The 11806-nt window shown below is 40.2% G+C and overlaps 1 protein-coding gene across 2 annotated transcripts in view; it reads right to left on the minus strand.

Moving 5' to 3' along the window:
• The window catches only part of LOC145462499 (mitochondrial import inner membrane translocase subunit Tim10-like), an 81446-nt gene extending 70802 nt beyond the window's left edge, over positions 1-10644 (minus strand). Inside the window, exons 1-2 of one of the 2 annotated variants that reach the window (XR_014041200.1) lie at positions 10280-10644; positions 4275-6381 (exon numbers count right to left, since the gene is read on the minus strand). Coding sequence is in view for 1 of the 2 variants with exons in the window: in XM_081446035.1 (XP_081302161.1) it covers positions 6171-6381; positions 10280-10347 (279 nt within the window). In the remaining variant the exon portion in view is untranslated. Of the gene's footprint in view, positions 1-2800; positions 6382-10279 lie in introns of those variants that run through there. The other variant, XM_081446035.1, reaches the window with a different exon arrangement.
• Positions 10645-11806: the final 1162 nt, after the last annotated feature.

The following is an 11806-nucleotide window of genomic DNA, read 5'->3' on the forward strand; positions in this document are numbered from 1 at the left end:
ATGACGTCATTTGACCCGCCATCTTTGGATTTTACTTTTTTCTTAAAAAGTCAAAAAATAATCTAGAATGCTTTATGAAGCCAGAATGCTTATGAAATGTACAATTCGGTGAAATTCAGGAAAATGATGAACAAAGCTGAAAAAAAATACAGAATTATGTCGAAAAAGTTGATTTTTGTCCAAACCTATACGAAGTTTGCGGTTGCCATGGCAACGTCAAAAGTGATGGACACAATTGACATACCAAAATTTACGCGAACGATGAACAGCTACAGAAATTTTTCAGCCCCGTAGAGTAAATTGTCTTTTCAAGACTTCCAAAAAACCTTGAAACACATGGTTCAACAAAATTATCAATTAGTTCAACTGGGTCAAAGTCTCCCAATCATTTGATTAAATTGAATAAATTATATACTCATCTTATCCCATTCTCTTCAATGCAGCTTGGAGGGGCTGCAGCGGTTCCTTTGAAACGGCTTGGGCAGGAAGATGGATTTGCTCAGTGGCTCCTTCGGCCGCAGCTGAAACACTGTCTGCTAGTTGAGGCTGACGTCCACGAAAGGACTGCATGCGAAAAAAAACAAAAAGGCTGATTAGAAGAAAAATAATTGCCAGTGAACAGACCATGAGCAGATGGAGCTTCACTGGATGTAGAGCGGGTAGCTGTAGAGTTGGCCAGCTAGACACATTTTTCCGCTTTTTCTCCCGGATCTTAGCTAGCACTCGTCTTTCGGCTGATCAGAGCTTTTTTTCTCTTCCTCAGAATCTTCGGCGAGTTCGTCCGATTCGTACCCTTGCACTGCTGCCCAAACAGCGGGGTTCTTGTCCGCGGAACGAAATAACTTGGCTGCTGAAAGGTTTCCTTTTGAGATGGTCTTGATCGTCCCGTCTGTTGCATCCAGCAGAGAGTTGCTGAACTCGTATTATATTTTAGAGAACTCGAGGCCTTGGATACCGTTTTTAGCTTCTACAGTTGAGACTGAGTGGCAGCTTGTTTCTCGTCGAGGTCGCGTTTGAATGCAGCGAACTTCTAATCAAACTTAACGTCCAAAAGATGAGGAAACAACTTCCAATTTAAGTCTTGGCGTTGGATAACGTCGAGCCAATGTTCGTGAAGCAGTCACTTATGAACCGGATCTCCCTCAGTGAAGGATTGCGCGATCGAAGCGGGAACGCTCGCTCGTTCAGTATCCGACGGCATGACAGCAAAAGCAAAGTTGAAAGAGATGCCTTCGAGTGGCTCTTGCATAACTTACAAATTCTTAAATAGCCTACTAGCCCCTTAGGGATTCACGCCTAAAACACTTCTACAGTTAACACAAATCATACATAGTGAACATACTCCAGTGTAATTAGCGAAACGTTACAAAATATATTTTGTTTTGTTAACACTTATCCACTGGATAGCGATTTATTCGACCCCACAAGCTTGTTAGCTTTGACGTCTTTTATCGTGTATAAATAAAGGTTGTATGTATGTATGTATGTATGTTCCTTTTCTTATTTTATGGCGGACGTACAGTATCCTGAGGGAAAAGGAGCTACGGCTCAAGCCGCTCTACCGGTTGCCCAAGGAATTCAGCCAGCTGAAGAACTAGCAGCTCATGGAGCTCAAGCGGCCGGTGGTCAAGTAGCTCAAGTAGTTCAACAAGTTGTCGGACAGGAGGCTTTACCGGCTGCCGAACACGTGGCTCAGAAAATTCAACCAGCCGCGGCACAAGTTCCTCAACAAGCTGTGGGACAAGCTCAACACGGAGAGCTTAGGGTAGAATATGTTTACTTCTGTCGCTTATATGTGTTTTTTATAAATTGCGAACAGGGACAAAGGCGGCAACCCTTTAATTGTCTTCCCTTTTTTACCTGTTTTCGGTTTTCCCGCTCATTCACTGTTCGTGTTTTTAGTCAGTTTGTTGGTTGTTGTTAAGCTTATATCGGCAATTCTAGTGTATTTCGGGTCTTGGCGGGTTTTCTATGGGTGACTATATGTTGTTAACGTGGGTGGCGTGTATATTTTTTATCTCGTGGACACGGGGAATGTTTATTAGCGGCTCGGTTATTTTTTCTTTTTTGTTCGGAAATTGTTATTTAGGATCATGCAAGAGCTGGAGGGGGCAGAGGCGTACCGCTGGTATTTGTTTGACGTTTCCATAGAATTTCAAAGGTGATAACTTACCAAAGCAAAGAGCGATGAGGTGAGAGTTCACCATGGAAAAGAGCAGTGGGGTGAGAGTTCACCATGAAAAAAGAGCAATGGGGAGAAAGTTCACCATCAGAAAAAGAGTGATGGGGTGAGAGTTCACCATGAGGAAAAGAGCAGTGGGGTGACAGTTCACCTTGAAAAGAAAAGAGCAATGGGGTGACAGTTCACCTTGAAAAAGAGCAATGGGGTGAGAGTTCACCATGAGGAAAACAGCAGTGGGGTGAGAGTTCACCATAAGAAAAAGAGCAATGGGGTGAGAGTTCACCATAGAAAAGAAAAAGAGCAATGGGGTGACAGTTCACCATAGAAAAGAAAAAGAGCAATGGGTGAGAGTTCACCATGAGAAAAAAGAGCAATGGGGTGAGAGTTCACCATGAAAAGAGATGTGACTTCACTATATAAAGGCAATGGGGGGAGTTCACCAAGGTAACAAAAAGAGCAATGGGGTGAGAATTCACCGTGGTAACAAAAAGAGCAATGGGGTGAAAGTTCACCACGGAATGTCTCGGGTTGCTTTATTTGGGGGCTGTTGAGTGGCATGTGAGGGTGATGTTGTACATTAAGTCAATTTCCCCTTCTTACAGGTTGTTCAAGAATAACCTATCGTGCAAACAGTTTGAATAATTTGTCAGAACAACGCTATTAAGTCGCCTGAAATCCGGTGCAATTTCTCTAGTGGGTAAGGTTGGTCAAGTAAGTCCACCTCATATCGTTTTACCGTTAACAGTTGAGCCTACGAAGCCGAGACTTTGTCATGATGCGCGATATCTAAACCTGTGGATGCTGGAGAAGTCCTTTTTGTTGGACAGAGTGACCGACTTACCCCGGTATGTCTTCAAGGATTCTTATCAGACGGTCCTGGACGACAAGTCAGGATATGACCATCTCTTGCTATCTGAAGAAAGTCGCACGTATTTTGGTGTAATTTACATTCCTTGTATAATCCTGTGGTATGCAAATATGAAGTTTGACATTTAAGGAGAATAAAGAGTGTTTTGATCGATTACAAGTCTCTCGTCCTTTCTCTACTTATGATCTCCCCATCGTTGCCAAGGTGTTTACACCTTCCGTTAGATGTCCAGTATGATCCCATGAGAATGACCAAGATTTTAGATTCTGCCAACGTTGTGGTTATAACCGACAAATCGTGACACCGAATAATATTGACAAGACTGACATCGATCTGGAGAGCATTGACCAGCGCTTACGTCAACTAATGGACTTTGATCGTGTTACCAGCTATGCTAAACATAAGGACTCGCTAAGAAAGGAGTTTGAAACCTTTCTTGCTTCACTTCCTGGCCATATCGCATTAGCCACCGTGACTCCACGGGATATTTGCCGGATCCTTGTTTTTAAAGACAAGAATGGGAAAACTCGGATTCACCGCAATGGCTGTAAGTACATCGGCCAAGCGCGACGATATACTTGTGGATGTCCTATACGTCTATCTTATAAGACGGTGGACTCTTATATTGGTAAGCTACGAGCTATTCTGCATTCTATTGGACGAGACGGCGAGTGGGACAAGCGTCTAGGCCTAGGCAACCCAGCGTTTGACAAGTCGGTCGATGAAGGATTTTTTTGAAGCTGGTAACCGCGGAACAATTACAGGCACAGGTAACTCCAAAACAGGCCACCCCTTTCTTCGTTGATAAGCTAACACAATTATGTTCACACCTAGACAGAAGATTGAGAGACTCAGACAGAGCGATTGACAGATTTGTGATAGCCCGCGATCAAGCGTATATTAAACTAGTTTTCTTTAGTGGAGAGCGACCTGGAGGCTTGGGACAGATTAAGGTCCTTGAAATCCTACGTTTCCCCAACGACGACGGTTTCCTTTTCAATCACAATTGGGGAAAGGGATAGGGAAGAGAATGTGTTTGGAGTGAGGAGAAATGCGCAAGCAGAAATCTGTCCTGTTCGAGGCATCGAGCGTTATATGGAGGTGACGCGTGATATAAGGGTGGATTTAACGTGCGGTTACCTATTTCGTCCAATCGCACCTGATTTGGGCATAAAAGACGCCCCTTTTACTTCCTCTGCAGCTGAATCACGCTTAAAGGGTTACCTTAAGGAGATGAATGTAGATAACGGCGAGACGCTCCATGGTTTCCGCTCCGGCTGTGCCATCACTCTAGCTCTTGCAGGTGCGGATCTGGCCGAGATCATGGATCGTGTTGGTTAGACTAGGCGTCACACAGCCCTATACTACATGCAATTAGCGAAAGTCTTAAATCCGGCTGGAGCCTCAGCTCGGTTGGCCTCGAACATCGGTACGGAACCGTCCTGTTCATGGTAAGATATTAACCAGCTGAAACGGTTTGTGTGTGCATTCCCTGCAGTCAACCGCGGGAAGAGATCTTACGAAAAAGAGCATCTATGAGGCTAGGCGAATAATCCCTTTACCAGACTTGGAGAGCTGGGTTTCGGTTTAGTTTTGGGGAGTTATGACTTGGTTTGGGGGCTGACTTCTTGGAGAATCTAACGATGGTCTCTTTTAATAGGTAGTCATTAGTACTGGGGAGGAGTCCATCGTTAGCCTGGTCGACGAGAACAAACTGGGTGACACTATAAGGAAAGGAAGCCAAATTTATCCCCAATCTTATTGCGGTGCGACAATGGGCACAGTGTGGAATAGTTTACTATTTGTAATACTGTGGTTATGCCATTTTAATCTGAGCTATCTAAAGTGAAGAGGCAGGAACACATTACATTACTGGTATTTATACACTAGCGGGTTCATAGGAAAAAATTCACGCCTTTCACCTAAAAAGGTTGAAAATGATTCGACATGATTTTTGAACTGGCGCGCAGAAGAAAATTTAGTATCGGTCTGATAGTTTCCCCTTGGAAATTTGATGTTCTTAAAACTAGCATATTTGTTTTAAGAAAGTGAAATTTCTGCGGGGCAACTTTCATCCGATAGTTCGTCAACAGGAACACTCTATTATTTAGTCTGCAGTGGCTGGAGGTTGTCAAAATGGCGACGTTTTTCTCGATTTCCCGAAGTTTTGGAGCCAGGACGATTTAGAAACGTCAGTGGATAATCAGTTCGCGAGATACAGAAGAATTAAAAACTGACTTTCACAGCCACTGGACTTTAAAACTCCAAATTGTTAACAAACATTACGATGAGTACCCGTACACAGTTGGTGTGATTTTGCCAAGGAGGGAAATTTACGACTGGGGAGCGGATTTTAATGGCTGAAACTCCTTGAAGAAACACTGAACAAACAGAAAAAATGGATTGTCTTCTTCAGACGAATCTTTTATATCGAACGCTTATACGCATCTCCAGAAGCAAAAAATTTGGAGGCGGTGGGCACGCTGGTCATATCACAGAGTTATATGCACAGAACCTCAAAGATCACTGAAAAAGAGTACAAAACTTGTCAAGCAGCACTCATTTTAGAGACAGCAGCTTTTTTGGGAAAGATGGGAAAGATTCAAATAAAGGGTGTTCATCATGAAACGCCACTATTTTCAGCTGTCAAAGTACACTTGAAGAAATAATAATAAAAGAAACACTCTTATTTCTGTTTTCAGGCTCGATATCCGGCGGTCTCTTGAGCCCAGTCTACTAGCACAGGCTCCTTTCCTGGACAGAGAGTGGTAATCGAGCCAATTTTGAATTCAACAAACATCTGTCCAAAATATCCCAACAGGGAATATTGTTGGCTAAATTGGAACGAAATCACACACGATCACGAAAATGGTAGTTTTCTATTTTCTTTTATAAAACTGAAGGCAGAAGTTACAGAACATAATCACATTTCCAAGCATTCTGAAGAATTTTGCACTGGATAATTACGCAGACCTCTGCCAGAAGTGTATAAAAAAAAGACAACTTGAAAGATTGTGTCAGCAGTGTCCTCAAGTCCAAAGATCTTTGACAAGAAGTGACTTCAAGCGTGCTTCTTTCCTATTAGCATTTAACGATATTTTGACCTCATTTAATCACAAGTCAATTCCCTGCTTGCCCTGTCTGCTGTCCTTGAAGCTGAGTCATTAGTTTTTCATCCTGCATGGACATAGAAGTCAGTTTCTTGCCAATCCTGTCGTGAATCTCCAAATATTTTGCAACACAGCGATCCAAGCAAACTGATTCTCCTTTGGTTAGATCACCTTCTTTGTACTTGGGTGATATACACTTCTTTTGACATGCAACTGTTAATCTGAAAACCAATAAGTAATAAGTACCAATTATTATATGGTTGTGTCTCACAAGGACTGGGAACTACCGAATTCACGAATTTGATTGGCTGAAATCGATATTGACCGCGGTCTAGATTTTCCCATCTAGACCGGCATCTAGACCGGTTTCATTTTGCATTGAAGAGGTACCAAACTAAAATACAAAAATGTTCACCATTTTCTTTTATTTTCTTCTCAATCATTTATGGAAGTGCCAAAAAGCCTGATGACAAAAAAAAAAAGTAAAGAGGACGAGCAAATTTCGGCAGGTTTAAGTTAAGCTCATCGCCGTTTGCAAGCAAAATGTCAGCAAACCAGTTATATTAAATGAATTAAAGCTTTCTTCTTTGCCACATAATAAACATCTTATTAACCGAGCTAAGTTGGTCTGTATGGGAGAATCTTGACCTCGGTCATGTGTACAGACCTCACTGCATTCAGTCCGTACTCACAACCTCGGTCAAGATTTTCCCATACAGACCTCCAGCTCAGTTAATAAGAGCTAAGTATAATTAATCAGCGTGTGAGTAACAATATTATTATCATAATATAAACACAGGTGTTTTCCTGGAAAATACACCAGTCCAGTTGTAAAATTCATACGAAACTACATCCGAGACCCAAGTGGTATATTTTCCATATCTTCACTATTGAAGATATTGATGGCATCCCTTTCCACATTTTGATGGTTGTTTGTGCAAACAGTCAGATTGTCTGTGTAATGATAAGAAAATAACACAGTGGCTTGACAATTTGAGATATGAATCTTATTTTCTCATGTTAAAACAATATGTTAACTTATAAAACTTGTTATAACTGTAAAATCAATCCTCCATTGACCAAAGGAAAATGGATGGTGGCTGTATATTTTATCATAATAACAAGCATGAACCCATAAGAAAAGCAGGGGTTTCATTAAAAGCCGGGCAAATTGATCAGCTGTAAGGACAGTTTACCCGCCTGGTTAGACCAGTTTTTCTTATCTAAAGAGGTTCAGTTCAAATAGTTTTGCCCGTCTGTGAAAACCAGTTACTGTCCTGCTAAAAATGTTCATAACACAACACCCCTGCATAAGGCACAAGTGCATTACTAGTGCATGACGAGACATGGCAAGTTTCTACAAGTCATGGAATATTAACAAAATATACATGTATGATGAATAAACTTGAGAACACGGTGAGATGATGGTATGATGATCACTGTGGGACATTCCATTATGACTCTGGATTTTTTTCAGATTATCCCTTGGAAATTCTTCCAATTCTCGGACCAGATAATTCCAATTATCTGGGAGTTGCAGACTGGTCTTCCATACGGGTCACAGGCGAAACACTCCATACTAATTCTGTCCACTTTTTGGTATATTCCAGGGAAAATTTGGGAAAAGTTGATTCAATTTTGTGGTGTAATCAGCAGAGCTTTACTTTAACATTTTCTATTTTAGGGTTCATAACTGGTAAAACTGGCAATCTCCTGGGTTTCGATACTTTTTTTAGATTGGCATCTCTCTAAAACCCTTCCACCACTTCTGAGCTACCAGGGATATTTTTTTTTCATTTACCAGTGTTAATGAGACTCTGGTAATGATTTCCCCAGTTAAAAGTTTAAAAAGCCCTTTCTTCAAAAAATAATGTTTTGAAATTATCAAACATTCTGGTTGATATTTAAGGTAGCTTACTACAGTTTTGATGAATTATAACAGCCCAACTTCTAACTCTTGAAAAATGTTCCAAGATGTTTTTCCTTTCTCTATTTACTGTTTGCTTAACAGGGTTCATAGTCTTTGAAGCTTTTAAAATTCCATGACTTTCCATGACCTTTCCAAGTTTTCCATGACCAAAGTTAAGCAGTTGTTCTCACAGCAATATCAAAACAATGTATTTTCCAACATTATAATGTATAAAATGTGTGCTTGTGTCTATTTCTACTGAAATCAAAGCCTGTTTCTGACTCATCTGTTATTTTTTTCAATTTTTAAAATATCCATGACTTTCCAGGCCTGGAAATTGAAATAACAAATTCCATGACTTCCAGGTTTTCCATGACCTGTACGAACTCTGCTTAAGTCTTTAACCATTCTATTTGAAACTTGAACAATTAAACATCAACAAATTGCCAAAATGAATGACCGAATACCTTAGGAGAGACTGGGAACTAGCAGGTTAAATCACATTTTTCTCAAAATCTACCCATATGACCCCACCTCAAAATTTCAGGAATAAGAAATTGGCTCTGATTTAAAATCTATGCAAAGTAAATAAATCTGTAGGACAGATTTTTTGCAAACTAAGAAAATGTGAAATCAAAAATAGCTCAAAAGCTGTGTTACAGATTTTTTAGAATTTTGGCTCTAAACGTGATTCACTCCAACAAATCAAGCCTGTAAATTTCATCATGAGTTGTACGGTAGGTTTTCGAACAATCCTTGACCAAAGACTGGCGTTTACAACCTTGGACAAGAATTGAATTGCGCATGCACTTTATTTAAGCCCGCACTCAAAGCAAGAATAAATTAGAGCTCTTTTAGCAGTTGTTTATTGAATTTTTTTGTCATATTTTTTTGGTCCTAGGCTTAAACACATGTTTGAACAGAGTTTGAAACTATTGCTATGTATACCGAAGTGATTTAATGCCTTTCAAGCACAGAAGTGGTTTTCATTTCTTCTTAGGGTTACTTGCACCATTTTCACATGCACGATTAATACTGACATCTGGCAGGCAATCATAGCGTGTGCTACTGAGTCTCAGAAAAAACTGTAGTAAGCTACCTTAAGGTGGCTCCCTATAGTTTTATGATCGCCAAAAAACAAAAAACAGTAGTGAGGGCCAGGTCACACTAGCATAGATTCAAATATTTCCAATTTTTTGCGAGGAAAAAAATTGGCAGAAATTTTACAAGTTCCAAATTTTGGCATTGGTCGCATCAGATCAACATGTTTGAACCAAAACATTACTGATTGAAATATTCATCACAAGATCTATATTTCTTAAATAAGCATTTCATTAGATTTCATGCAATGCAAGAGTTTAACTCTTTGCAGATTTTTCTCCACGCTGCATGTTCTTGACTCTCCACTTTCCAGCAACTAGTGATTTTCAGCACATAATTTGACAAGCAGTTTTTGCTCGGCTCACGTTTGTGTTGTTGCTTGTGCCACTTGCGATCAAAGAAGATTGTCTCGCTGAAGCCATCCATTCAAATTGCCACTATACCCAGATCCAGGGTATGGGCCATAAGAATATGAATAAAAATGCCCCTCATATTTCTTGTTTCCATTGAAATAACTGTGAAAAACATCAGATGGACCGGGTAAAAAATGATTTTGTCCCACCATCTAATGCGCCAAACTGGACTAGCCAACCAAAGTTATTTTCTCGCCGTAATTTTATCCAGACATGTTTTAAAAAATATGACAGTTTAATGGTTAAAATGACAAAACTGTTTGCTTTGCCAACATTTGGAAGCCTCCAAGGCAGAACTTCGGCCTCTTTGAAGATTGGTGAAATTTTGGCAATCCGCAAAAAATTGGCAAGTTTTTGAAACTGGGGGCGCACTTGTTTTACGCCACTTTTTGACAGATTCGGTACTTATACGAACAAAACTGGCTCTAGTGCGACCCGGGCCTAAGCCACCTTAAGCTAAATTTGATCCGCGGCGATATCCTCGCTCCTTCATGTCAAAACTCGTTGAAGAGTGAGGTATGAAACAATATAAAGGCGCTACTGTTATCATATAACATGAAAAGAAATTGCACGGTATTTTGAAACTTGGCCATAACATTTTCTTCTCATCCATTGTCAATCAAGCAGCCTCAATCAAGATGACTGTAGCGTTATGGTCGTTATGGACCCAGCAGAGAGCAATGTCTTTACACTCACCGGTTGTACAAGTCTGTCATCATTTCAATTTCGAGTTCTGCAACCATCTGTGCTTTTGCCGGATCCATGGTCTGCTAACTAACAAAGATCTCTGACTAAAATGTTGTTTGTACTCTTACACTCTCTTACACGTGATCACCAAAGAGCTGGAGATTCTTCCGCCATTTTGGAACTGGTTCTCATGGGTAAAACCGCAGACTATTAGCCTGCCGTTCCTCGGCCCAGATCACTGGGTAGATGGTGTCGCTCCTTTGGTCTTTCTCGCGACTTTCACTGTTTTCATTGCACTGTTAGCTTGCAGAGAAACTTTAACTTGCTAATTAATCACGAAAGTAGCTCCCTCCCCGAAAATAGCGAGACCAAGGTTCAATAGAATATTTATTTTTCAATCAATATATAGTCAAGAGAAAGTTGCGTACGGTAGGCTTGAGATGTAGTCACTCTACAATAAGCGAGGGTACCGTTTATGCCACGAAGCCAGTGAAATGTCCATTCGTGCTTCATCAGAGCCTGTTGAGCCGTGTTTAAGAATCAAAACAGTCGAATTTTCTTCAAGCAAAAGAAACGTAATGGGACAGGAATTTTTCTTTTTCTTTAAATCAACATTGAAAACTCTGTATCATTTTTGAGTTATTTTTACAAAAAAATACCTCTTAGTCGACGCGTCGAGTATGTTACGGGTCAATGGGTGAGTGAGTGAGTGAGTGAGTGAGAGATGTATGTATGTCACACCAATCAGATTGGATCTACTATAAACAGCCAATCAAATTTCTTGTTGTAAAGGTGAGAAGATCTGATCCCGATAAAGTTCAGAACGGCCGTATTCATTCTTCTATAAAAGAGGAGGAAGTATTCATATATTGGGTTTACTTCGACATTTTCTGTGGGTTAGGCTGAGGATTTTAGTTAAATGAACGAGATGAGCCTTGAGGTTTGAAACAGTTCGTGAGTTCGTAGTATGCAAATGCAACGAGATATTTTTATTTTTAGTTAAAGGTAACTCGATACTGTTGTTTTTCACAAGGAGTAAATTCGATTAGAGGTCACGAATCGTCGCTTCTAGTTCTTAGGACATGTTTTAGAGGGGACGAGACTTTAGATTTGAAACAGTTCTAACGTTTACAATAGTAAGTGCGGGTAACGATTGTTTTGTTCTTGTTGCATGCAAATATAACAAGATATTTTTGTTTTTTAGTTACAAAGTGTAATGTGACACTCTTGTTTTTCACAAGGGAGTAAATTCAGTTAGAGCGGACGAATCGTCACCACTCTTTCCCACGAGATGTTTGCTATCTTTAGTAACAAATGGTAACTTAACACTTTTGTTTTTTATATGGGAGTAAATTCAATTAGAGCTGACAAGTTATCGGCTATTGTTTCCAGGATATTAAACAAAAAAGCTTTCATTTCTGGACGGTTTTTACGTCTCTGCAGTAGCAGTTTAATAGTTTTATTTGATGTCATTCGTTTCAGTCCGATATTTTTTAAGGTAAAAAGTATGAAAACTGTTCAAATGTTCTTTGAAGA

Source organism: Orbicella franksi, chromosome 12, assembly GCF_964199315.1.
Source record: "Orbicella franksi chromosome 12, jaOrbFran1.1, whole genome shotgun sequence".
NCBI classification, from domain to species: Eukaryota; Metazoa; Cnidaria; class Anthozoa; order Scleractinia; family Merulinidae; genus Orbicella; species Orbicella franksi.